Source organism: Capricornis sumatraensis, chromosome 9 (genome assembly GCF_032405125.1).
Source record: "Capricornis sumatraensis isolate serow.1 chromosome 9, serow.2, whole genome shotgun sequence".
Classification (NCBI taxonomy): Eukaryota; Metazoa; Chordata; class Mammalia; order Artiodactyla; family Bovidae; genus Capricornis; species Capricornis sumatraensis.
This window is the reverse complement of record NC_091077.1, coordinates 16,642,447-16,668,042: the sequence shown is the minus strand read 5'-3', so window position 1 is coordinate 16,668,042 and position 25,596 is coordinate 16,642,447. Positions and strand designations below refer to the sequence as shown.

The following is a 25,596-nucleotide window of genomic DNA, read 5'->3' as shown; positions in this document are numbered from 1 at the left end:
TGAAAGCTCAGCCACTTGAAATCTGGCTTCCACAACCACCATTCAACCAAAATCTTCTAGCTTCTCTACTCAGGGACCTCCATATTACAAAGTACAAGGGCCGATGGATACCATTCTGACCTGGTCTGCCTGGCCTGAGTTCTCTGCTGCATTCAGCACCGCTTACTCCACCTGTCTTCTCCAAGCGACTCCAGGTCCTCTTCTGACCTGTTGACCAGTCCTGCCCAGTCTCTTTTAAGGGCTCTTTTTCCTCCATCCGACTATGGAGTCTTGATGTGCCCACCTGACATATTCTCTCTGGGTGCCCTTGTCTAATTCCATGATTTCAACTACAACTAAGAAACCCTTAGACCTTCTCAGCAGCAAACCTGTATATCCCAACCTGTTAACTAGTTTGCTCCTCTTCAAATAAAGGCATTTCCAACAAAGCCAGAGTGGAAGCCAACACTTCTTCTCACCTCCAGGTGGCGCTCCTGAGGGACAGAGAACGCAGATCGGTCCAACCCTGAAGCCAGGGAGTGTATGCTGCCTCCCTTCCAAGTCCCATAGATCTTATCACAGTTTTAGTAATGACAAAGGTTTCAGTAGGGCAAAGGCAACGTACATTAACTCTCCCCATGGTACCAGCGAGAACACCATGTGAAATGCTGGGCTGAATGAAACGCAAACTGAAATCAAGACTGCCAGGAGAAATATCAACAGCCTTAGATATCTAGATGATACCTAATGGCAGAAAGCAAAGAGGAACTAAACAGCCTCTTGATGAAGGTGAAAGAAGAGAGTGAAAAAAAATGGCTTAAAATTCAACATTCAAAAAACTAAGATCATGGCACCCAGTCCTATCAATTCATGGCAAATAGATGGGGAAACAGTGGAAACAATGACAGATCTTTTCTAGGTCTCAAAAATTACTGAGGATGGTGACTGCAGCCATGAAATTAAAAGATGCTTGCTCCTTGGAAAAAAAGCTATGACAGACCTGTGCTGTGCCTAGCCACTCAGTAGTGTCCAACTATTTGAGACCCCATGGACTGTAGCCTGCCAGGCTCCTCTGTCCTTGGGGATTCTCCAGGCAAGAGTACTGGACTGCGTTGCCATGCCCTCTTCCAGGGTATCTTCCCAAGCCAGGGATCGAAGCCAGGTCTCCTGCATTGCAGGTGGATTCTTTACCAACTGAGCTACCAAAGAAGCCTAGACAGCGTATTTAAAAGCAGAGACTTTTTCCCCACAAAGGTCCATATAGTCAAAGCTATGGTTTTTCCAGTAGTCATGTACAGATGTGAGAGTTGGACCATAGAGAAGGTTGTGCGCCAAAGAATTGATGCTTTTGAATTGTGTTGCAGGAGAACTCTTGAGAGTCCCTTGGACAGCATGGAGATCAAACCAGTCAGTCCTAAAGGAAATCAACCCTGAATATTCATTGGAAGGACTGATGCTGAAGCTGAAGCTCTAATATTTTGGCCACTTGACGCTAAGAGCTGACTCACTGGAAAAGACCCTCATGGTGGGAAAGGTTGAGTGCAAGAGAAGGGGGCCGACAGAGGATTAGATGGTTGGATGGCGTCATCAACACAATGGACATGAGTTGGAGCAAACTCTGGGAAATAGTGAAGGACAGGGCAGCCTGGCGTGCTGCAGTCCATGGGGTCAGGAAGAGTCGGATACGATCGAGAGACTGAACAACAACGCTACCAACGCACCACTCTTCCCAGCTGCACGACCATGTCCAGGTACCGCCACTTGGTGTGGATTCTCTAAATGGAAAAGAGCATCTGGGCGCTGACGTGAAAGAGGCATGACCTTCTTCCGGTCCAGGTGTATCAATTCACACTAAATGGATGGAGGGAAGAGTGGCTCACACTCAGCCAGGTCTCAGCTTCCCGTTCCTTTTCTGGACCAAAACCAACAGGTGCCTTCCGAAAGTACTGTACAAATGTGGGCTCATTCGCTCTTGCTCTTGAAGCAACTCACTTGCTCGTCTGTTAGTCAATGTCAGTCACTGTCAGTGAGTCAGAGTCAGTGGCAAAGGGCAGGCCCATCGGTCAATCAGTCAGAACCCAATTGAATCGGTTCTTATGGTGGGTCGCTCTGTACCGGTTTTTCCGGCCACGCGAACCCCGGGTTGTCTGTAGGAAAATCTTCGCTCGTGACAGACTCCACATCCTCAGGCTCCGCCTCTTCGCTTTCTTATCCAGCCATAGGTCTCTGCCACACAGGAGTACACGCCCCCCAGGTCACATCCAGTCATAGGCCCCGCTCTTCCGAAACTCTGCCCTATCAGAGGCCTAGCTCTCCAGGACTCTCCCGCCCTCTGTGAGGCCACGCCTCCACTGTGGACTCCCTCCACGGCCCCTCCTTCCTTGGGAGCCCTGTCCAATGATACGCCCTTCCTTTCACAAACCCCGCCCCCAGGACTCGTTTTTCCCAGGCCCAGACCCTACCAGGCAGACGCGGCGGATGACGGTATCGAGTCGCGCCTCGAGAAGGTCACACGGGATCCTCCAGCATGGCGGCGGCGGCGCTGCGGGCAGGCTGGTGCCGCTGCCCGCGGGTGAGCAGATGTGCGGGGCCAGGAGGGCGGGACTAGGGAGCTCCGGACCGGCGACCTTCAGGATCTCGCTGTCCTGAGATCTTTGATCTCTTTGCGCCTTCCCTGGGCTCCGCGAGAGACTCAGAGTTTGGTCACTGGGTCAGCCGAGGCCGGGGCGGGGGCCCGGTAACGTGGGGCCTGGAGCTAGGCCTGAGGGCTGGGGAGCCGAGACTGTCCGGCCAGGGGCAGTAATGCGTGGAGCCGGCAGGGAGAGGATCACCCCTCATTTCTGGCTGACCACACGTGTACCGAGAAGTGAATGGTGACCGTGGCGCTCCGTGGAGAAGCAGTGGCGAGGAAAAGGCAGAAAACCGTGACAGTCACGGCTCGGGTTTATATGCTTTGTCCGCGACCGGGAGCACTTTCCGTCTCTCCTCCTAATCCTGTGAAAGTACGGGAGGTAGTTGTCGCCCTGGCTGAGAATCTGGGCTCACAGATGCCTTGGGGGTCAAGGCGTATAAAGTGCATTGGGACAATAGTACTCACGTTGCTACTGTTTGATGCTATCTCAACAGGTTAGGAAACTGGGAGCTCAGTCGTGCTAAGCAAGCTGCCCACAGTCTCAGAGCTAGCAGGGTGGTTGACCTGGCCCAAACCTCAGGTCAGGAAGGAGCGTTAGCTCACAGGAATCTGAGTGTTAAGAGAAACAAGATATTTCTGACTCAGGGCAGAGCTTTTCTTCTGGACTGATTGTCTTTCGAGTCAGAGTCTGAAGGCTGCGTGTACAGGTGTTTGATTTGGGCACAAGACAAAAGAGGAGCCACCTTCAGGTTCCGTCCTCCTGTGGGGTTTTCCTTCCCAATTAGAGAGCGATCCGCTTCAACTTCAGACTGCTGCTGACATCGGTGGCTCCAGGACCAATGGCTGTAAGCATTTAGAAGAAGAAAACAACAAAGCAATTAAAAGTTTCGATAAGTCACAGGAGTTACTCTTGAGTAGCTATAGGAGATCATAGCATCTGTGTAAGTCTGTATGTTGCTTAGAGTTCCTGGGGACAGGAAGCATGGAACAGGATGAGGAGAGGCCCAGGGATTGTAGAAATGGAAATGTGATTTTGTCAGGTCACTGACATCCGTGTTACTGGCTCCATGCTGGGTGCTAGGATGCAGCACTGAACAGGACCTACATGGAGCTTCCCTCCTGGAGCTTAAGTTCATCATTGGGTCAGAGAAGAAATGCCTTTCACATGAGATTAGCAGCATCTCTGCCCAGGTGACTCCCCTAAGTTGCTCTGTTCACATCCCAACCCTGGATCAGGACATGGTAGGTTTATTGCCAGGTCGTGCCTGGGACAGTAACTTATCAGTGTACCTCTGAAAGCCCAGGCCTCTGGTCCTCCAAGGCTGGCAGAAGTAGAGAAGGCTGGTGAGAGAAGACTGGTTACCACCAGCATCAAGGCTCCACATGCCCATTTTCAGACTAAGGCCTTAAATCAGACTGGCACATTTAGCCTTTAGCGTTCTTCCACCATAGGTTGGCATTTCCTAGGACCCATCTGGTTTCCCCTAGGTTCAGAGTCGGGAGGGTACATGTAGGCCCTGCAGGTACAGTTCCAAGATTTTCTACCAGATTCCACTGGCTTCTCAGAATTTGAGAAGATGGTTGAGCATCAGGCATGCAGGTGGCATGGGATAAAAATCGTCAGATGAGCCTTAGCAATCTCTGCTCTTTTAGGTGGCCTTTCATTCCTTCCTCGTCACCCTCTGGTCTAAATGGATCTTTATCTCTTCTCCCTCGATTAGAGATGTGTTGGCAGCGGAGTCCATCTCCTGTCCAGCCACAATCTAGTGCCACTGCCCCATGGTACCTACCAGCTGCCCCGGCCTAGTGGAGAGCTGACCCTGGTGAGTGACTCAAGACGTGAGCGAGCCGGTTGGAAGGGGCGGTGTGAGGGTCAGGCACAGGTGAGAGAAGAGCCGTGCAGGATGCTGCCCACACTGCCGGGGCATCTGATGGGCAGGCCTTCTGGAGTCAGAGAGCCCAGTGGGCCTGGTGCTCTTGGTATCTGGAAGTGCTCGGCACACTTGGGGGTGGGGCTCCTGTCTCCCAGAGTGGAGTGGGATCCCTGTAGCGGAGCTGAAATGCACCGCCTACTGGGTCGCACGTCTGGGTCCTTCAAGCAAAGCTGGGCCTTGCTTCTGGGAGGCGGCCCCATGGGCATTTGCGTTCACAGAGTCACACATCTCCTGGAGCTGGGTTTCCCCAGGCTAGACCGTCCTTACCTTTATTTTTTTTTAAATTGTATTTATTTATAAAACTTACATTTATATTTTTGTACAAAATTTCTATAATTTTGTTTTTATATAATTTTATATATATTTATATAATGTTAGTTTTTATAAAATTTATATTTAAAATTTGCATAATTTTATTTATAGCTATCCTGGGTCTTGGTTGCTATGCTTGGGGCTTGCTCTAGTTGCAGCGAGTGGGGGCTACTCTCCAGTTGCCATGCGCGGGCTTCTCGTTGTATCAGCTTTTCTCGTTGCAGAGCATAGGCTCTAGGGCTCGGAGGCTTCGGTAATTGTGGCGCCAGGGCTTAATTGCCCCACAGCAAGTGGGATCTTCCCAGATCAGGGATCAAATCCATGTCCCCTGCGTTGGCGGGTGGATTCTAAACCACTGGACCACTAGGGAAGCCCCGATATCTCTCTTACTCTTGACGTTGTTTGTCAGAAACAGCATTTTCTAGAGCTTTTGCCCTCCCCGTCACTCCTCCTCAACCATGTGTCTGCTGGTGTTTCACCACCATGGGGAGGAAAGCCCCAAACCTCACACTGACTCCACTTCCACATCCTTGAGCAGCCCACACCCTCCCTTCCCTTTTGAGTCTCAGCACAACCCTCTAGTTACCTGTGCCAGCCTGTCTCCCCAGCCGTGTCCTGGGGCTGTTGTAGGTGTGGGACATGTCTTTCCCATTAGTTGTCCACGTCTCTGATCTGCCCTGCCCCCCACCACTGCCACCCAGTCCCCAGCCCTGGGGTGAGTGGTGGGGCTGCAGTGAGCTGATGCAGTCCCTGACACTCTTGGAACCTGGGTTTCCCGTGGAGAAGGGCTGGCCAGGACCCATCTGGACCAGACAGCTACGTGCCAGCACCAGATCTGGCCACCCCACCTCTGGGCAGCACCCAGACTTTCCGCCTCTTTTGCTGGGGCTCGATAGCAGACAGGGAGGCTGTTGCCCCTGAAACTAGTAGGGTGAGTCCCTAAGCCTAGTGGTGGACCCTGTGCACCCTCAGAAGTGGGAGCAGCCAAGCACCTGAGGCCATGTCCCCGTGACCTGAGTCACTCGCTCACAGTAATTTTTGAAGCTTTCTCTTTCCTGAACCTGCGAAGGAGGAGAAGCCAGGATCTAAACCCATCTGTGTCTGACCCTAAAGCCCGTGTCTTGGGCAGGGCAGTGCATGGAGCGGGGCCTCATGTGGGATCTTCCTGGACCAGGGATCAAACCCATGTCCCCTGCATTGGCAGGCGGATTCTTATCTTCTGTGCCACCAGGGAAGTCCCTGGCCTCATTTCTTTTTATTGCTGAATAATAGCTTGTTGCCTGGGTGCCCCACAGTTTATCACCTAATAGTTTTTCAGTGTGCCTCTTCTACTCTTCTGCAAAGAGCGAGAGCTCTTCATTGTTAAACCTGTATCAACAGAAAATAGAAAATTAAAAAAAAAAATCCTTTGTCTCTTTCTACATTCTTTCTAGTCCAAATCCTATTCCTCTGGAAGCAGAAAAGGCTTTCTCTCCGGCTTGCTCGATAACATCAAACAGGAATTAGCCAAAAACAAAGAAATGAAAGAAAGTATAAAAAAGTTCCGAGACGAGGCAAAGAAGCTGGAAGAGTCAGATGCGCTCCAGGAAGCCAGGAGGAAATACGTGAGTCCCCTTCGTGATTCGTCTCTGAACAGACTTATTGGCCAACCCAGTATGTTAATCACTGATTAACCTCTCTCACCTCTTACTTGCTCCCTGGAGCCAGGAATCCCTGTAGCGCAGTGCCCCGGCTGTCAGGGTCCCTGACGATGGGGAGTAAGGGGGCGGGGGGAGCCACTCAACCTATCAGGTCTGTGGTGAGCCTGTGGCATCCTCTACACACAGACCAGCACACGGGGGGCTTTCTGGACCTCCTGCATCAGAATCTGCATTGTGGGGGAGGCTCAAGAGAGGGGGACATGTGTATACTTATGGCTGACTTGCACTGCTCTACAGGAGAAACCAATACAACATTGTAAAGCAGTTATCTCCAATTAAAAATAAAAATAAAAGAAAAGAATCTGCATCTCCATAGGTCTCTCAGGCACTAGGCTTGAGATGCATACTCTGGAGGGCCTCTGAGTGAAATGGGTAGAAAGTGGGTTCCAGGGCTAGTGTAATTATTACATGGTCGCTTGGCCAAAAACTTGGATTTTTCCATTAGAGTGTACGGAAACACCCAAACAACTTTCAGCTGCCTGAGAACGGGCCTGTGGCCCTTTATCTGTCAGCCTGCGAGGGCTCTGCGAGGTGGATGCAGAGCCCCGCCATCTCCCCTGTGGGCGGCTGAGCCTGGGGTGTGGGCGCTTGTCCCAGATGCCCCAGGTCCCTTGGTGTTTTGCTGTGTTGATCCCCGATCTCAGGCTGCTGGCACAGTGAGGCCTGTTCCCTCCGAGTCTCCGCTAAACTCTCTGTGGGGGATTCCACCCTATGGGAGAGCGCCCTTCCTTGTCATTAAGGAAGAGGAGTGGGCTGAGGGGGCACCTGGGGGCAGAGGAGGCTGAGGTTGGGGCAGGGTGCCTGGGTGGGGGCAGAGTGGGAACAACACCCCCCCACTACCGCCCTCAACATATCGCTGATGAGAAGATAGGCAAGTTCACCCACTGCCACCCAGAGAGAGATTCGGGGCCTAGGGCTTTGTGCTCAGGTGGGTCCCTGTGCAGGCTTCATGCCAGGCTGTGGGGCAGCCAGGGACCCTGCCGGAAGGGAGGGACCCGTTGGGCAGGCTGAGGGGGAGGGGCAAGAGAAGCAGAGGTGTCTAGGGAGGAGGTGACTGCTGAGAAAATGCTGCTTTGGACTGTGCATCACAACACAAAGACACAATGTCCTTCCCGCTAGAGAACCATTGAATCGGAAACCCTGCGGACAAGCGAGGTGATCAGGAAGAAGCTGGGGGAGATCACAGGCACCATGAAGGAGGTAATGGCCTCAGGGCTCCCAGGGCCTCTTAGCCGAGCTTCAGGGCCGGTTTGTTCTTACCTCTGGCAGAGGAGTTGGGGGGCGGAGGCAGTGCTGGGAGCCTCAGGAGGAACTGGCAGCCAGCACTGCGTAGGCTGGGGTGTTGAGCAGCCTGTCCACTCCAGAGGCTTTCCGGAGATGGAGTCCAGGATGCCCTCAGGAAGGAGGGCGAGGTCAGACCAGCCCAGTGGCCTGCTTAAGTTAGAAGCCTCTGTGCTACAATCAGGAGGGTCAAATGAGGATGTTTTTCTTCCCTCCTTAGGATAGGAGGGGAGCACTTTGCCTCCAAGGGTGGAGGTGGGAGTGACTTTCCTGGAGGGCTTTCTTTGTTGCTTCTGTTTGGTTTTTCTGCTCTCCTGGGCTGGAGAGAGGGACCTGCCTGCTAAGTCGCTTCAGTCTTGTGACCGATGGACTGTAGCCCTCTGTCCAGGCTCCCTGTTCATGGGATTCTCCAGGCAAGAATACTGGAGTGGGTGGCCATGCCTTTTTCCAGGGGATCTTCCCAACCCAGGGATCGAACCCGAGTCTCCTGCATCTCCAGGAGAGAGGGGCAGGGCTTTGAGGCCAGCCCAGCTCCATGCATACCTCTTCACCTTCTTCTTGCCTCCCTGCCACCCGTGGCTGCCACTCCTGTGTATCCTGGGAGGCCTGGGGCTCCTGTCTGCTCAGTGCCTGCAGCCACAGGCCCAGTGCCCCAGAAGTCGTAGGCACCCTTCTCGAGCACACACATACCCCAGTCACAGCTCCACCAGCCAGACATGCTCAGGCTGTCTACTCTCACCCCTCTTCGGCCTGGTTGGCCCTTAACCCTGAGGGAGCTCCTGCAGCCCCCGGCCTGTGCCATGTTGACACCTCCCTTTTCTCCGTCTCAGTAGAGTCTTGACGAAGTCAGTAAAAGTGACCTTGGCCGGAAAATCAAGGAAGGCGTGGAAGAAGCAGCCAAGACCGCCAAGCAGTCTGCCGAGTCAGTGTCCAAAGGCGGGGAGAGGCTTGGCCGGACCGCTGCCTTCAAAGCCCTCTCCCAGGTGAGCTGGGCTGCGCTTGTGCCTGTGGGCACTCCAGGCTCTGTCCTGTTCCCACCCCCCGGGAGCTGAGTTCCCATCTCTGGGCTCAGCCCCTCCCAGCTGGGTGGTGTTGGGCAAATCGTGGCCCCTAGGGAGCTACGGATTAACAGACCGAGAGCTCCAGCCTGCAGTCAGTGGCTGACACCCTTAGGTCTGGCCCAGAACCCCGAGACTGTCGCTTCCGGTCACTTGAGGTCCTGAATTCCTTCTGTGAAGACCTGACCGCACACTGGGCCCTCTGCTGGCCACAGGGCCACAGGAGAGAAGGTCCGAGTTGCCGCTCTCAAAGGATCACAAGGCAGGCCTGGGGACAGGGGAGGGGCAGGCAGTTCTGAGTAACATGACAGGAGCGTCCGGGGGCGGCTCCAGGCCAGGGGAGCAGGCATTGCCAGCTGGGGGCACCGGGGCCAACTGGCTGTGACCGGAGACACTGCAGGGGCCTGGGGGCCATACGGAAGAGTTCAGGTTTTATCCTGAAAGCACAGCCACCAGCGAGGACTCGGGCAGCGGCCCAGAGGTGGGTGGAGAGTGTCTGGGGTGGTGGGGCCGGGAGGGAAATGGGTTCCGGAGGTTTGGGAAGTCGGGATCCACAGACTGGGTCAGCCTAGATGGGGGTCATGGGGCAGGGGCCGCTCAGGATGCCCCTCCAGTTGCTGGTTTCTCCCCACCTGAAGGGACGTTTCCAGGGAGATGGGGGAATCGACCTCAGAATGTGAGGGTCGTCTGGGGGCTGCTCTTAGAGAAGGGGTTGATGGGGGTGGAGGGGGAGTCAGGGACAGAAGTCAGATAGCCAGGGTCTCCTCTCGGCAGCGAGCGTCTGCCTCCCCGAGGCTCTGACGGACCCTTGGCCTGCACCTGCAAGGCAGCTGACCTTGAGAGCTGGAGCCAGGGTAGGTGTACAGCTTCTGATCGGGGGTCGCCCAACTCCCACATGCCCGGCTGTGCTCGGCAGGGCGTGGAGTCTGTCAAGAAGGAGATCGACGAGAGCGTCCTGGGACAGACCGGGCCCTATCGGCGACCTGAGCGGCTCCGGAAAAGGAAGGAGTTCGCTGGAGAGAAATTCAAGGAAGAGAAAGTATTTGAGGCCAATGAGTAGGTACCAGACCGGTCAGGAGCCTTCCCGCCCCATAGCCACCTCCCTTTTTAGCCACCTGCAGTGTTGTCTGTCTCTGAGGACCACACAGCGTTCTGACCCAAGTCTGCTTGTGGGATTTCTTTCTGCCCAAGGTTCCCTGGCTTCCTGAGAGAATGGAGGTGGGGAGGGATGGGCAGGGGACATGAGAAGGCAGGAGGCCAGGAGGTGAGGCCAGGGTCATCACACTGTCTGCTGCTGCCTCTCCCCATGGAAGCAGCCCCCGCGCTGCGCTCACTGGTTCCCTGGTCTTCCCCAGAGAGGCGCTGGGGGTTGTGCTGCACAAGGATTCCAAGTGGTACCAGCAGTGGAAGGACTTCAGGGACAACAATGTGGTGTTCAATCGTGAGTGTCCCCATCTCAGAGCGGCCCAACGGCAGGGCGGTGAGAGACTCCCTGAGCGCTCCCCGGGGGTGGGCACCAGACAGCGGAGGAGGCTGGGGTCTGAGAGAGCCAGGCACTGCGGCAGAGTCACCCAGCGTGTGCGCAGCGGAGTGCAGGCCTCAGGAGGCCCAAGGGCAAGCACCCAGTACATCTCGGGCGGCAGGGGCTCTGCCGTCGGGGCTGGGTCACCATCTTGACTAGAGCCAGCGTGGCTGTGGGGCAGGCAGGTGTGAGTGCCCCCCGCCCCCCGACCCTGTCCCCACCCCGATGGTGCAGCTGTGGATTTGGCCCCACACACCCCACCTCACAAGCCAGGAACCAGCTCAAGGCCCAGCGGGCTCTGCCCACTCTGGGGCACCTGGCTTCCCTCGCGCTTGACAGGGAGCCCTGTCCTTCATCCCATGGTGATTCCCAGAAGCCTGTGTTTCCTTTGCGGTGAAAGCAGCTGCCAGTGGAGATGGCCCCGCACAGTTCACACAGCCCCCCAAGCTCATGGTGGCAGGGTCTCCACACCCCCACCCTGAGGTTGACCCACAGGCCCTGGTCTCTTGAGGAAGAAGCAGCCTCGGAGAGGGCCCCTCAGTTACCATGTCTGCTCGGGGTGGCTGTGATGGAGGGGGTGTGTCTTTCTGGAAGGGACCCCTGAGCCTTGACCCTACCCGCCACCTGCCGCAGGGTTCTTCGAGATGAAGATGAAGTATGACGAGAGCGACAACGCCTTTATCCGGGCATCCCGTGTGCTGACAGACAAGGTCACGGACTTGCTGGGTGAGTGGGCCACCCCAAGACCATCCCCTCACCCTGAGCCGGCAAGGGGGTAGAGTCCCAGGCCCTCACTGCCCTGCCGGCTCGGCCATCCCAGGGGGCCTGTTCTCGAAGACAGAGATGTCAGAGGTGCTCACAGAGATCCTGCGTGTGGACCCCGCCTTTGACAAGGACCGCTTCCTGCAGCAGTGCGAGAACGACATCATCCCCAACGTCCTGGAGGTGGGTGTGTGCCACGTCCCTGCCCCTCCGTGGCCACCAGCCCTGGCTGGAGCCTGGGAGTCCTGCAGCCCAGCCCATACAGAGCCCTGTGGCGTGGCCTAGTGGGACTGCAGGGAGCGCCCCCAACCCCGCCCCCCGGTCCTCTGTGAACATCCGATCCCTCCTCTTGGGGCCCTTCTCCCTCCTCTGCATTCCCAGTTTCCTCACGACACTTGGGGCAGGGCTGGGAGGAGATGAAAAGGTAGCAACTCCCCAAAGCAGCAGCCCGAGCCAAGGCGGGAACCTCTGGGGTAAGGTCATCTCAGCCCCCACCCCCACCGTGCCCTGTGGTTCCCCCCCAGTGCCTCCCACCCCCTAGGACCCTCACCACATCCAGTTCCTGTGGCAGCTTCTCTCCTTGCACCCTGGGAGCCTTCCTCTCTGCCCCCGCTCTGCCCCTTTCCTCCTAGGCCAGGCCATCCAGAGCTTTGTCCCCAGGGCTGGCAGGCTGTCCCTGCCTGGCCAGCTCAGCTCAGTTTCCTAGCTGGGACCCAGACCTCTGACCACTGCCACCTTCCTCTTCCTTCCTGCAGACTCTGGGGACCCACCCTGGCTTGCCCCATTGTTAGCTGCGGGAGCTCCCCTCCCACTGCTCCAGCCTGGCCAGGTCTCCCCTCCCCAGACTTGGACCTCAGGGTGGGCCTGGGAGGCTGCGAGAAAAGGGTCCCCCTGGAGAATATTCTCCAGCAGTATCTGCCTGCCTCCAAACCCCACTTTCATTCTCATACTTGATTTTTTGTCTTTCCCATTTTAGGCCATGATTTCTGGGGAACTCGACATTCTCAAAGACTGGTGCTATGAAGCTGTGAGTGCTTGCTGGCTTTTTTTTTTTTGTCCTGTTTAGGCCTAAGAAGAAATAACAGTTTGGAGGAGATCTGCTTGGGTGGCTCCATCCAGGAAGAGATCGATGGGGATGGGGGTGTCAGGGGTGGGAGTGGCTGCAGGCTGGGGATCCAGGGGTCAGGGAAGTGGGTGGAAAGGGACACTGGAGAACCCTGGGGTGCATCAGATGTTCACTCTGTGCGTGGGGGTCACAGGTGCTGGCCAGCAAGTGGGGTGTGAGGCCCCACGGCCCCTTCCCGAGGCCAGGGTTACATCACTGGGCTCATCCCTTGGGGATCAAGAGGGTGCTTTGGGGACACCAAAGCAGAGCTCGCACATAGGCGGCATTGGATGGATTCATTAGCTGTTGTTCTCATCATGAGATCCTCAAACATAGATCCAAGCAGACATTGATATATTTTTGCGTGGGTAAGAGCTGCGTGTCTTAAGGAGGCCTAGCTGTTCCTGGAGTTGGAGCTCCAGGTCCCAGGCCATGGGCAGGGCTGGGCTGCGTGGTGGCAAGTCAGGCGGCCTCGGGAGCACCCCATCTGCCCCGTCCCTTCCTGGCAGCCTGCTTGTCCCCGCGGGGCCACCTTGCCCCATCCTTCTGGCTCCCTGACCTGTGTCTTCTGGGAGTTTGTTTTTCTTCACCCCCAGCTTCTTGATACTAAATAATCCAGAATCTCTTTTGGTTGATTCTCTGCTGTACCCAGCTCACAAACAAGTTGGGAAAAGCAGAGGAGAAGATGTCAGGTTTTCTTTTTAAATACTCCCCTGCACGGTGACTAATCCAGCAGGCGTTTATGAGTGGGTTGGTTTTTTTTTTTTTTACTTTGGGACTGTTGAGATGTGACTGGTTATCTCTACCCGCGAGCTGCTGCGGGTGCCCCTAGAAACACAGCCGAGGTTGAAGCCACTCACCCCAGGGCGTTCTGAGAATGTCATCTTTAAGAAAGCATATCAGAACTCAAGATTGGCACCTTTTTTTTCTTTCATTTGGTGGGTCCATTAGTGGCATAAAAAGTGAGTGCTGTTGGAATGTCTTCCATTGAGATGCGAGATTGCCATATTCCAGGCTTGGGAGTAGGCACGAGAGGGCTATGGTGTCTTTGCCCCATAGGAGGAACAGGCTGCCTGCGGCCGAGAGCCACCCACAGGCACTGGTCAGGGAGAAGCGGGCAGACTCAGCCAGCTCACCCCAGTGCAGCCGTGGGGCAGGATGAATCCTAGAAAAAAGCGTTTGGTTCCAGGCCAGGATCCACAAGAGAATGTTCTGCATCAGCCAGAGAGGCCTCAACTTACCTCTCTGGGAGCATGTTCCTGTTTGCGTTCCAGGCGCGTTCCCGACCTCACTGATGAATACCGCTTTCAGTAGTGGTGATACAGTGCTCATGGTAATGAGAGGGAAGTGTGTGACTCGTGCCAGCAAGAGGGTGGCACCAGCCTGCCTGCTCCTGGCATCTGTCACTCCTGGCGTGAGAGCCCTTTCTGGGAGATACATGAGCTGAAAGCCTGAAACCCCGCCTGTGAGCCTACTACCGGCCTGGGGTGTGTGGTGCCCCTGGCTCCTAGGTGCCTTGGCATGGCTTGCTTGAGGGTGGCTGGTCCCATGGGCATGTTCGGCTCTTTGTTGCAGACCTACAGCCAGCTGGCCCACCCGATCCAGCAGGCCAAGGCTCTGGGCCTCCAGTTCCACTCCCGTATCCTGGACATTGACAACATCGATGTGAGTGCCTCTTCCAGGGTGGTGGGGAGGGGCAAGGGTGCTTCTCTGAATTGTGCCCAGCTGGGAAGGGTGAGTTCCTTGTCCCTGGAGGAGTAGGGTCGCTTTCACTGAAGGGTTTCCATAGTCCTGGGGTTGGGAATTCTCCAGCAAGTGGTGGCCCAGGGGTGCTGCTGCCCAGATCCAGGGGCTCCTGAGGCCAGGGCTCTCCCTGCACTTTCACTGAGAAAGGTGGGGGCTCTTTTGGGACCACTCAGGCCCCCACTGGTCTCTCTGCCACGACTGTGTGGGGAGCCCACACCCATATGGAAGACGGGTGGCTCTGAGAGGCCTCTGTGTGTCCACAAAGCCTCAGTGCAGGGATCGTGTCTGGGTCCTCAGCGATTCAGATTCTGCTCACAGTTGGGAAGTGCCCACTGAAAACAGACCGGTGGGCGGCGGTAGGGAGGCCTGGGGTGCTGAAGCTTGGGTCTGCCCCTGGACGGGGGCTGCAAGGAAGGCACCAGGGACCACTCTCTGAGGCCCATCCACCCTGTCCCCACCCCCTGCAGCTGGCCATGGGCAAGATGATGGAGCAGGGGCCAGTGCTGATCATCACCTTCCAGGCCCAGATGGTGATGGTGATCAAGAACCCCAAAGGCGAGGTGGTCGAGGGCGACCCGGTGAGTGGGCAGGAAGGGAGGGGCAGGGCACGCACTGAGTTCTTGCAGTGCAGGGCACCAGGACAGCACGTTGCACTGGGCCTGGTGGAGGTCAGAGGGCCGCTGATCTGTCTGGTTTGACCAAGTCCTGAGTCCAAGCCTCTGCTCTGGATTCCAGACCCAGGCCAACATCCCAGACCCACTCTCTGCTCCCTCCCAGCCCTGATCTGGCTACAGTACCCACACCCTCCTTCTGGTGTGGGTACCGGATGCTCCCTGCCTCCAGCCCTCATCCTCTCTGGGTTCCGCAGGACAAGGTACTGCGAATGCTGTATGTGTGGGCTCTCTGCCGAGACCAGGACGAGCTGAACCCCTATGCGGCCTGGCGGCTCTTGGACATCTCGGCCTCCAGCACAGAGCAGGTCCTCTGAGCATGGTGGCCATGCCCAGGCCCTCAGGGCTGACCCTCACTGTGGACATGCAGGGAACTGGCGTCCACCTGCAGTAGCCAGACCTCTGGGGACAGGACTGTCAGCTCTGCCCCTGCTCTGCCAGGCCAGCTGCAACACCCGGCTGGATGGGGCGGGGAGGGTAGGGGGCTGCATCGGTCCCCTGGTGGGCTGCTGGCCTGTGGGCCTCAGACCAGGCACTCCCTCCCAGGACTGAGCAGTGGGGCCTGGGCCCACTGGCCACATCAGCCAGGCCATTTTAGCTCCTTTTTTTTTTTTTTAAAACCGTGACCTTGTTATCCTGTATATAAGTGGAGATTTGGAAATAATAAATCACCAAAGTGCAAGAGAACAACTTGGGTTGTCTAGGGTGTCTGTCACTGGAGTGGGGGAGCTGGGATTGAGGAGGAGGTGGGCGGTGGGCCAGCCCAGTGGTGATGAGGAGGCAGTCGTGGTCACTAAAGAAGCGGCAACAGAAGAGGGGGCAGCTTTACCTGGGCAAGACCCTGCCCACCCTGGCTATGTGTGGGGGTGAGGGGGGGCAATGACAAGGAAAGCTATGGAGGTTTTCAGTGACCTGGGTGGGGTCTCTTAAGGTTGAGGTCCCTGGGGCCAGAGGACCTTTAGCGACGGAATGAGTTTTGGGGGCACTGGGATCCTCCAAATAGGGAAACTGAGGGGTCAGTTGCAGAGGAGAATGGGGGTGTGGGAGCTGAGGTCGGGCTGGGAGGTTTAGGAGTACTGGTGGGGGTGGGAGGGTGAAGTCCTTGGTGCTCACGGTTCTTTGGGGCCAGTGGTCCATGCAGAGGCTCGGGGCGGGGCCCAGTTTTCCCGGTGGGCGGGGCGGGGTCGCGGGCGCGCCGCCGCTCCCTGCGCAGCCTCCGCCCCCCGCGGCGGCCCCGCCCCCCCGTCGCCATGGGAACAGCCGCGGCGGCCCGGCTCTCGCTCTGCTCGCCTGCCTCGGTCTCCGCGGTTCCAGGGGCGGGTGGGGTGGGCAGAGCCGGGGACGCCGCCGCGGAGAGGCCAAGAACGGACAAGGTGCGGGTCCCGGAAGACAGCGAGGCTGCCGGGCGCTGGGTCCCGGTCCCGGTTCAGGCCAGGGTGAGGGGCGCGGCGGGACGGAGGTGGTGGGGGAGGGGGGTCCCCGGGACGCAAGAACAAAGGGAGTGGGGCGGGGGAGCCGGGTCTAGCCCCCGCTACCTCCCTGGACCGCGCGTTCGCACCTGTTGTGCGCGGACCGGCCGGGTCGGGGTTTCCTCTCCTTGTTCATAGCTTCCCCACCTGCGAGCACGCCCGGAGTTGGGTGCCCGCGGGCCGGGCATGGGCGTAGCCCCGGGACTGAGGCGCAGGCGGGGGCTGGGGTTTGGCAGGGAGTGGGGGGGCGGCGGCGGGAGGGGACGATGCGGGGGCGAGGGAGGTCGCAGCTTCATCCCCGCATCCCGGGCGGGCCTCTCCTCCCCAGGGCGCGCGGCAATGTGAGCCATGAGCGCGACGTGGACGCTGTCCCCCGAGCCGCTGCCGCCGTCTACGGGGCCCCCGGTGGGTGCGGGCCTGGACGCAGAGCAGCGCACCGTGTTCGCCTTCGTGCTGTGCCTGCTCGTGGTGCTGGTGCTGCTGATGGTACGCTGCGTGCGTATCCTGCTCGACCCCTACAGCCGCATGCCCGCCTCGTCCTGGACCGACCACAAGGAGGCGCTCGAGCGCGGGCAGTTCGACTACGCGCTGGTCTGAGCTGTGCGGCGCCCCTGGCCGGCCCTCGGCGGGGTCTCTCTCGGAGGGCAGATCTGACGAGGGGCGCCGCCAGGCCTGGACCGCGCTCGGGATCCTGCCCCGCGAGCCCGCAGCCCGAGTGGGGAGGGCATGCGAAGTCCAAGCCCGAGTGGGGAGGGCATGCGAAGTCCAAGCCCGAGTGGGGAGGGCATGCGAAGTCCAAGCCCTCCCCCCTCAGACCCCTCCCATCCTCCCTCCTGGCCAGGCCAGAGCCCCACTTCGTGCCTTTATCCTGCCTTGTACCACCCCTCCGCCCCCAGCGTGTAGGTGTTTCTCTGCTGTTGTCCTGCCGCCTAGCAGCATGAGTGTCCTGTCCACTCCTGTATTCAGAGACCCCCGTATCCTTTCCCTTCCTCCTTGTTCTGTGACCATCCTCCCTCTCCACCGCGCGAAACCCCGCCCGTAAGCGCTGAGCCCCTCCTCGAGCTCCGGCTTGCGGGGCAGGCTCTCCTCGGCTCCCAGGGTGGGATACTGCATACCAATATGCCCTGCTCGGCCTGCCCCGGAGACAGAGCCTGAAGAGCGACAATGGCTGCTGTGTCCAGGATGGGTGGCTCCTTCCACAGGAGGAGAGGGCAGACAGGTTCCCTCCCGCCCCCAGCCCAGGCCCCAGTTCAGGTCAGCGCGCCCCTCGCTCTGTTACCACCTCCACCCTTTGGCTCCCCTGCTACCTCCCCCTGATCCCACTGCCACACCCCCTCCCCTGGCCTCTCAATCCTCCTTGCCTCTGAGCCCATGCTGTTAATAAAAGCTATTATTGAGCGCTTACTGCATGCCAAGCAGTGTGCTGAGGTAGAGACTCTGCACTTGGCCTCTTGTATTTTCAGGATCCTATTAGCATCATCATTCTACAGGCCTGGGGGACTCGGGTCCAGACAGGTTCAGTGACTTGCCAGAGCTAGAATCTGAACCCAGGGCTGACTTTTGCACACTCTTAAGAGCTGCCCAGGGCTGAGAAACACGTAGATGCATGCTCTGGGGAACTGAGGCTAACCATCTCTAATTCCCCCCATTCCAGAAAGAGCCAAGACCACCCTTCTTTCCCTTAACTTGGGGTGACTCTGGGGGCCATTGATGGAGTTAGCCTGGTAGGGAGCTGGGATGGGGCACCCTCAGCCAGCCCTGGAGGTTGTCTCCGAGACCTGACGTGGCCTCCTGGCACCGTGACCATACCTGCAGCCCCAAACCACTCTGACCTGATCCCTCCGTCCCACCATCAACTTCAGGAACCTCAGATCTGGTGTGGTGGGGCCGTGGTCATGGAGTGGGCTGGCTCCGTTCCACGACCCGCCTGGGAGAAATGCTGTGCGCCCCGGGGGAGCCGTGTGCAGTGTGTGTGGGGAGAAACTGAGTGTTGCTATAAAAGGAAGGTTGTGTGAATGCACAGTCTCCGTGAACAGAAAATTCGCCAGCTCTTAGAGGACTGGTGAGATCTGGGGGAAGGCGGTACTGTGGGAGGACACCTGGTGCCCCCGCCCAGCCTGAACCAGCCTGCCCCTGCCTCCGCACCCTCAGGGAGGCTGATGGAGGGGGCCGGGCAGGGAGAGAGACCCAGGAGCACCCCTGGCAACATAAGGCCTTTGACGGCAGCTGGGAGCCCAGCCCCACCCTCTACCCAGCTCTGCTCCCTTCTCTGCTCCCCTTCCAGCTCTCCCTCCCTCCCCAAGGCCACCTCAGGGACTCACTCCCCTCCCTCCAACTTCCTGACACATAGGCATACCCACCCCTCACCCTCCCCTGGCCAGGGACCTGACTCCCCCACCTCAGTCAGGCTCAGGCCAAGACCCTCCAAACAATCACCAAGGGTTGCTTCACTGCCCACCACACCCTCCTGCCTGGCATATCCCCCTCAGACCCCAGGAACTCTAAGCTGTGGTTCTCTAGCTCAGATTTTCCCTCCAGCATTTTGAGCCCTCTCCCACCTCTAACTCACAGGAGAAAGAGAGTCATTCAGGGGGATTGACAAGAACTTTATTCATTGTTACAGGAAACAGGATACTGGGCTTCGGAAGGGATGAGGAACCAGTGGTGGGAATATTTGATGGTGGTGTTAAGCCAGCCAGTTCTGTGGCTGAACCCCTCCTTGTACAACTGGGCTTTGTCTCTGAGACCCCCACTGCATCAAGCATGTTAAGGCCACTGCACATTGGCTCAGGGACCTTCCACCGTGGCAAGATCCTCATGACAATCCAGGGCCAGACCAAGCAGGATTGAGGGTCTGGGGGCTCACCGAGGTCTGGCGTGTCCCCTGCCTGCCAGGCCTCTACCTTGCCACCTGGCCCAGAAGCTCCAAGGGTACCAGGAACGGGTTCAGGGGGCACACCCCAGCTGCTTGCCAAGAGGATATGGGCTGGCTGGAGCCAGCATTCTCGGGGGCCTGAGAGCGGGCCTGGCCAGTCTCCTCCTGACCCCTGGAACCTGCCCCACTATCCTCAGTTCCCGAGGCCAGGCCCCCAATGGCAAGGTCACGCTGGGGGGCCGTCAGGTGTCGGTACATACCCAACATGTGTTGAACCAGGGTGGCGCAGGGCAGACGGGACAACTCCTTAGGAAGCGCCATGAGCAGGTCAAGGACCACAGCAGACTCTGGTGAGGGATGGAAAGGGGATGAGTCGGGAGGGCGGGGCTGGCCACCAAAGAACCCACCCCAGAGTGCCGGCCGCTCCCTCCTCACCAGCTGCGGAAAGCTCAGGGCCCTGGCCACCACGGGAGACGGATGATAGGTACGTGTAGATCTTTTCGAAGTCCACAGAAAAGTCTCCCTCAGCAGACTGGCCAGCCAGGGACTCGGAGGATGCCTCAGGAGCAGGGCCTTGCGTCTTGGGGGCAGAGCCAGGAACCTCACGCCCTCCGGGGGCCTCGGGGGTGGGGCTGGAAGCCTCAGGACTCAGGTCCTCCTGTCCTCCAGGGGCGCTGAGGAGCAGTGGCTTTCCACAAGCCTGCGTAGGCTTGGAGGGCACCGAGTGCAGGAGGCTGACGGGCTCCATGGCAGCGATGGCGAGGACCTGGCAGGCAGAGAAAGTTCAGGGAAGGAAGGGCAGAAGTGTCCCCGCGGGTTGCTCCCCTGCCCTGCAGGAGACAACCTTCAAATCCTCCCTCCCACCCTGAGGAAGGCTGAGAGGGTGGACACGGAGGCTAGGGTGACCAGTGACAGGTCAGAATCACAGAGCTGGCAAAGGGAAGGGATCCAGGTCCAGCTTAGACTCATATATATGACCCTGTCCTCTGGGACACCCCCATCCCGCCTGGTGGGGGGTGGGGGATGGCTGTACCTGTGAGAAAGCCACAGTAAGCGCCTCCTCCAGTGGGCCTGTTACCTTCTCAGCCAGATCCATCCACACCTGGGTGGAACAAGCAGAAGGTACTTTGGGATCAGTCCTCAGGAGTCCCCCATACCCTATCCCTCCCTGGAGCTCTCCTGTCCAGATTATCCCCCGAAACTCCCACTTCATTCCCCAGGGGCCAGCCCTGGGGAACCTTGCCCCATCTCACCTCGATGGGGGCTGGGGTCTGTGTTTCCCAGCGCCTTGGACCCTTTGGGCCACCTGAATGTATCCTCTGAATGGCCTCCCGGGCCACTCGGCCCTTGAGCTGCCGGAGAAAGTCCTGGATCTGGGAAGTAAGAAGAGGCCAAATGGACCTTCTAGAAGCCCAGGGCAAGGCAGTCCTGCCTGTTCCAGGGCTAGCCACTGCTCCCTAGTCTCCCGCTGGCCAGTGGTCGAGGGTCATAGGGACTCTGCCCGGGGTTCTCGGGCCAAGGCCCTAGGCATGACCAGCTACCTGACAAAGATATAAGGCCCTGGCCGGTTCTGGCTCCTCCCCGCAGCCACAGCCCACACCCGTGGTTAAGTACTATCCTAGTCACCTACCCGCTCCTTCCACTCCGCTCTATTTCCCTGACTCTCACTTCCTGACTCCCACTTCAACCTCATTCTCGTCCAGTCCCGCTGCGACCTGCACCCATTCTGGGAAGTGAAGGAAAGTGTTCGTCGCTCAGTCGTTGCCGATTCTTAGTGACCCCATGGACTGCAGCCCTTCAGGCTCCTCTGTCCATGGAGTTCTGGCAAGAATACTAGAGTGGGTAGCCACTCCCTTCTCCAGGGGATCTTCCCGACCCAGGGATCGAATCGGTGCCGTCTGCATTGCAGGCAGATTTCTTCACCATCTGAGCCAGCAGAGAAGACCCATTCTGGGGCCTCCTTTCGAACTCAGAGCTCGCCCCGCCCCTAAATTTTGCCTTCGCTCCGCCTCTCAGGCTTCGGCGACACGGCCTCCTCCTCGCCTCGCCCCTCGACTCACTCTGTCCCGCCCTCACCCCGCCCTCAGCTTCTCGCAGCCACACAAAGCCCAGCCTTGCACTAGTCCCGCCTTCTCCGGCGTTCTTCCGGTTCCTCGACCTCTGCCTCGTCCCCGCCTCACCCTCGACCGGCCCACTCCAAGGCCCCGCCCCCAAGCCTCACTTCCGTCCAGCCCACCCTCAGGGCCCGCCCCTATGCCAGCCCCGGACACATCCTAGCCCCGCCTCCAGCCTTGCTCCCATCTCGGGACTCTTACCTCCGTCTTGCTCCGGCCCGGCAACTCTTGGGCCAGCTCGGCGGCGTCCAGCTCTGGTTGGCCCTGTCGCGCCTGCAGTAGTCGTAACAGCTGCCGCTTCTCGCTGGCTCTCCAGGCCGCGGGGCCAGTCACCTCAACCAGATAGCGCCTCGGGATCGCTCGCCGCCGCTGCGGTGGCTTCATGCCGGTGAGGCGGGTGAGGGCGTCGGCGTCGTTCCGGAGTTTCCTTGGTGGGCGGGGTTACGGCGGCCTCTGGGTCCAAAAGACCACGCGAGGAAGCAGAATTGGATGGGGGCGTGGCTCTGCGTTTGCCGGCCCGTAGGGAACTGCCTACCCCGGAAGCGATGGGGACTGATATCTAACTGAAGCTAAGGAGAACGAGACCCCACCGCCCGCATTCTGTCTCATTCGTGAACTGGAGCCGAGACCTTAGATCTCATCCCTCCCCTCCATTCCAGGAATAAGTCTTGTGAAACTCCTGTTATGTGCTTTGTAGCCAAGAACCTCAGGTGTGGGCTCGGATAGCCCAGATTGGTGATTTAAGTGATGTGGCCTTTCGAGCCTCAGTTTCCTCAGCCGTAAAATGGAGCTAAAATCCCCTCTTGTCTATGCTGTGAGGAGGGTGAGGTCAGGCAGGAGGGATTTAAGGACCTTAAGGCTAGACGGAGAGGAGCTTGGAGCAGAGACTTGAGCTCGAGGTCTTAGCAAGGGCAGGGTCCGGGCGGTGGGAGTGGAGCGCGGAGAGGCTTTGAGAAGGCCGGTGTACTGGTGCAGGTTTGGAGGAGGAGACGAGGCTATTTAAGCTGGTAGGATTGGGTGTTCCCTTTTGTTAGGGACAAAATGCCCGTGGGCGGTATCTGCACACGTGTATAAGGGCGTGTGAGCCCCTCCTCAAAGCCCCACCCTCCAGTCTGGACCTCTTCCTGCCCGGAATCCCCACCCCCGCGCCACGCGCACGCGCGGACTTCAGAAAGCTGCAGTCCAGGCCAGAGGTTTATTTCGGGCTCAGGTGGGAGGGTGCAAGGGTGGGAGGAGAAGCAAGGAGGGCGGGCGCAGTGATCGTAGTCCCAGAGAGTACCGTAGTCCCCCGAGGCGGGCCTGATACGAGGCCGTGGCTGGTTTGTGTCCGGACCCTGCTGGGGGCGCGCCATCTCTGGAAAGAGACGACTCAGGCTGAGTGGGGAGAGGACGCTAAGGCTGGTCACCCCCTTCTCAACCCATCGCTGGCCGCCTCATCAGTCTGCGTGGCCGGGTGAGAGTGGATGCTAAATCTGAAACCCGAATTCTCTTTGCCTAGTGCTTGTGTGAGGTGTTGAGAACCTTTCTCACGACACTAAACCCGCAGTCGGCTACGGGTCACCCACTACCTGAGTTCGAATCCCAGTTCCACTAAATTTTTGTGACCTTTAGCAAGTCCATTTTAGAGAGTGGCTCATTTTCCTTCTATTATGGGGATTATAGTAGAAAGTTGTTACAAGGATTAATATGTGTTAATCATTTGGAACTCCACCTGGCAGAAAGAACGGGCTATGAAGATCATTATCATCCTCTCCCTCCTCCATCAACCCTAACCCGCCCCAGGTTACACTCCCCCTCCTTCCTACGCCCAGACACTTACCTGCCTCACTGGGGCCTCCTGGGCAGGGGGCCGCTGGGCGAGGCTCTCGGGGGCTGACCGGGGAGTTGGGGCGCTGGAGAAGAGAGGGAAGCTGAGGAGTAGGGGTTGCGGTGCGCAGGGCCGGAGCTAGAGCGACCCCTGGAGGCTGCTGCGGGCGTAGCGGAGGCCGGTCTAGGGATGTTCAGGGCGGAGCAGCCCGACGCGCTGGAATAGACTGGGGGCCAGGCGGAGATCCCGGAGGGCGGAGGTTGGTACCTGAGTGCGCGCACACGAGGCTGAGGCCGGCGGCCACAGCGGCGCCCAGCACGGAAGCGGCCAACACTAGTGCTACCACCGGCGCGGGCTCCAGGGCCTCCGGGGCCGGTGCGGGAGACTCGGGGCGCACAGCTCTGCCCGGGAAGCCCTTGGGTAGCCCTGTGAGAAGTACAACGCTAAGACTGGGATCAGGCCTCAGATGTCCTCCCCACCCCTCTTCTGGACCCCAGAGATCCCCTCGCGGAGGACTGCTGCGCGCTCACTGGGGGGCAGCCGTGGCACAGTCACCACGATGGGCTGCGTCAGTGTGTGCAGGTGGGGGCTGTTAGCACCCAGGCTCTCATCGTTGCCACTGCCGGCGCCCGCGCACGCCTCATCCTGAGGCAGACACTGCAAGGAGAGGGGGCACAAGAGACGGGAATGTCAGGGGCCGGACTCCACGGACTGGGCCGCAGGCAGATCTAAATGTCCAGCACTCTGTTGCAACCAGGGATCGCATCACTAGAACCCTGGAAATCTGGCCCCTTCGGACGTCTCTGCCCCCAACCGCAGCCTGAGACCCAGTACCTACTCCCAGTTTCGAGATACCACCGCCCGCAGGTCCAAAAGCGCCCAGATGCCCAAACCCTAAGGAGTTTCTCCCTCGGATGTCAGAGGCACTCGCCCAACCCCTGATGGGCCCGGGCGCCCAGGTTCCCGGTCCTGCGCTCCTGCGCCCGCGCACCGGCGCCAGTGGAGGCAGCGTCAAAGGCGCAGGCGATCAGCGGGCTCGGCGGAGGCGGCGGCGGCGGCGGCAGCGACTCAGTTGGCAGTGCAGGAACTGCACAGAGGCGTTGAAGACCGGGCGCAGGCGGAAGCTGAAACGCGCAGGACGGGCGGCACCGAGGAGCGGCCGCGGTGGCGGGAAGGTGACCGAGGAGTCGGCGGAGCAGCCCCCGCGCAACAGCGCCAGGGCGGGGCCCAGGGCTGGGCGCGAGGACGGTGTTATGGAGCAGCGGTGCAGGGCCAGGCCCCAGCGCGGGGAGGGACGGGCCAGGGCCGCCTGGGGGGCGGGGTCGCCGTCAGGATCGGCAGCCCCCACCGGCCCTCACCCGGCCTCCGTGCGTCCCGCGTCTACCTGCACAAACACGCGGCTGTCTGCTGGGACCTCGAGCGGCCCCGCACGGCGCGGGAAGGCGTCCTCCGCGTCCGACAGCTCCAGACTGAAAAGGGGTTGGCGCAGCCAGGGCCCGGGCGCCGCAGGGAACGGGGGCTCTGGAGGGGAGAAAGAGCGGCACAGGAGAGGGAGGACGCGCTGTCTCTCGGTTCCCCCGGCCGACCTCCCCGCCTCCCCCACCTTCTTTGGAAGATGGATGCAGTTGTGGTGGATTCACCTGTGCCTCACGCCCTCAGCCATAAAGCTGCTGTGATGTACCCCCTGGAGAACCCCAGGACGCTCAGCCCAGCCCCTGAGCCTGGGCGCAAAGCTGCACCTTCCTGAAGAGGCGCCCTTTTTCCCAGAGCTCGTCTTCTCCACCTGCAATGGGCAAAGGATCCCTGGCGGGGAAGGGGCTGAGGGCACCTGGCAGTGGATGGTCTGTCTGGGTGGGCACTGAGGTCCTCCCCTATCCCCACCCACCAGGGACTGCTTTGGGGTCACAGCAGGGCCGTCTAGCGGGGACGATGCTGACCCCACCCTTTCCTTTCTAAGAGTTGGGGAGAACAGCAAGGTGGTCTTCCTCCAAACCTTTCGGCACCATGGAGGCCCAGCCTAGCCACCAGGGTCTGGGGCTTTTCCCCAAGTCTGGTTCCTCACTTCTGGACTGAGGGCAGCAGCAGCAATGGAATAGGCACCAGGGAGCCCCTATTGGAGTGTGTGATCACACTGCTACCCGCATCTGCCTTCAGGAGGCACTCAGCTATGTTCTCAAAAGGATGTTATCTAAACGTGCAGCACTCCTAAGATATTTGTGCAGACCACTCCCCTCCCACAGCCCTTGGCCTCACCATGGCTACTGGGGACTTTGAAGTTGGGGATCCAAGACAACCTGGAATGCAGGGTGGGGGAGACCCCACCTTCCACCCACCTACCTCTATTCCCCCAGGCAGGGTAGATGAGAGGTTGCATTGAGATAAGGGCAGCACAGGAATGGGGGTGTGCTGGGCCATGTCCCCTTGCCTGTACATACCAGCTGGCTCACTGGGCAAGGCGGTGGTCCCCGGGAGCAGGGCCAGCAGCAGGGGCACAGTGCCCAGCATGCTGGCCTGGCTGAGGTGAGAGCGGACAGGGCTGGTGGCAGAGGCAACAGCCAGGCAGCACCCACACCCAGGAGGTGGGCAGGCAGCCCTGTCCTTGGCTGGGTGGCCACTTCCGGAGGCAAGG

The 25,596-nt window shown here is 59.0% G+C and overlaps 4 protein-coding genes across 8 annotated transcripts; 2 read left to right on the top strand and 2 right to left on the bottom strand.

Annotated features, from left to right (window-relative positions):
- The first annotated feature begins 2,473 nt into the window (after positions 1-2,473).
- TIMM44 (translocase of inner mitochondrial membrane 44) lies at positions 2,474-15,312 on the top strand. 2 transcript variants are annotated; one of them, XM_068980507.1, is made up of 13 exons: positions 2,474-2,551; positions 4,333-4,434; positions 6,291-6,461; positions 7,677-7,757; positions 8,672-8,821; positions 9,813-9,952; positions 10,252-10,337; positions 11,052-11,144; positions 11,239-11,363; positions 12,157-12,207; positions 13,861-13,950; positions 14,499-14,609; positions 14,900-15,312. In XM_068980507.1, the coding sequence occupies exons 1-13, from the start codon at positions 2,507-2,509 to the stop codon at positions 15,017-15,019; spliced, it is 1,365 nt and encodes a 454-aa protein (XP_068836608.1). In that variant the 5' UTR covers positions 2,474-2,506; the 3' UTR covers positions 15,020-15,312. The 2 variants fall into 2 exon arrangements, with proteins under 2 accessions (XP_068836608.1, XP_068836609.1); XM_068980508.1 differs by lacking the exon at positions 2,474-2,551 and adding an exon at positions 3,389-3,456.
- Positions 15,313-16,519: 1,207 nt separating this feature from the next.
- CTXN1 (cortexin 1) lies at positions 16,520-16,768 on the top strand. Its single transcript, XM_068979394.1, has one exon. It carries the CDS (start codon positions 16,520-16,522, stop codon positions 16,766-16,768), a length of 249 nt encoding a protein of 82 aa, XP_068835495.1.
- A 2,052-nt stretch (positions 16,769-18,820) lies between these two features.
- Positions 18,821-21,573, bottom strand: SNAPC2 (small nuclear RNA activating complex polypeptide 2). Of its 4 annotated transcripts, none has more exons than XM_068980793.1 (5): positions 21,356-21,573; positions 20,300-20,413; positions 20,080-20,148; positions 19,482-19,812; positions 18,821-19,393 (listed from the first exon to the last, which is right to left on the bottom strand). In XM_068980793.1, exons 1-5 carry the CDS (start codon positions 21,542-21,544, stop codon positions 19,071-19,073), a joined length of 1,026 nt encoding a protein of 341 aa, XP_068836894.1. In that variant the 5' UTR covers positions 21,545-21,573; the 3' UTR covers positions 18,821-19,070. The 4 variants fall into 4 exon arrangements, with proteins under 4 accessions (XP_068836894.1, XP_068836893.1, XP_068836896.1 ...); XM_068980792.1 differs by having other exon boundaries at positions 20,300-20,419; positions 21,362-21,573; XM_068980795.1 differs by lacking the exon at positions 21,356-21,573 and adding an exon at positions 20,677-20,792 and having other exon boundaries at positions 20,300-20,419.
- An 815-nt stretch (positions 21,574-22,388) lies between these two features.
- On the bottom strand, positions 22,389-25,472 carry TGFBR3L (transforming growth factor beta receptor 3 like). The gene is given in 8 exon segments (XM_068979290.1): positions 22,389-22,514; positions 22,980-23,052; positions 23,235-23,393; positions 23,498-23,624; positions 23,743-23,751; positions 23,959-24,276; positions 24,352-24,488; positions 25,403-25,472. Coding segments are annotated over 7 exon segments (888 nt in total). The 3' UTR covers positions 22,389-22,514; positions 22,980-22,984.
- Between the last annotated feature and the right edge of the window lie 124 nt (positions 25,473-25,596).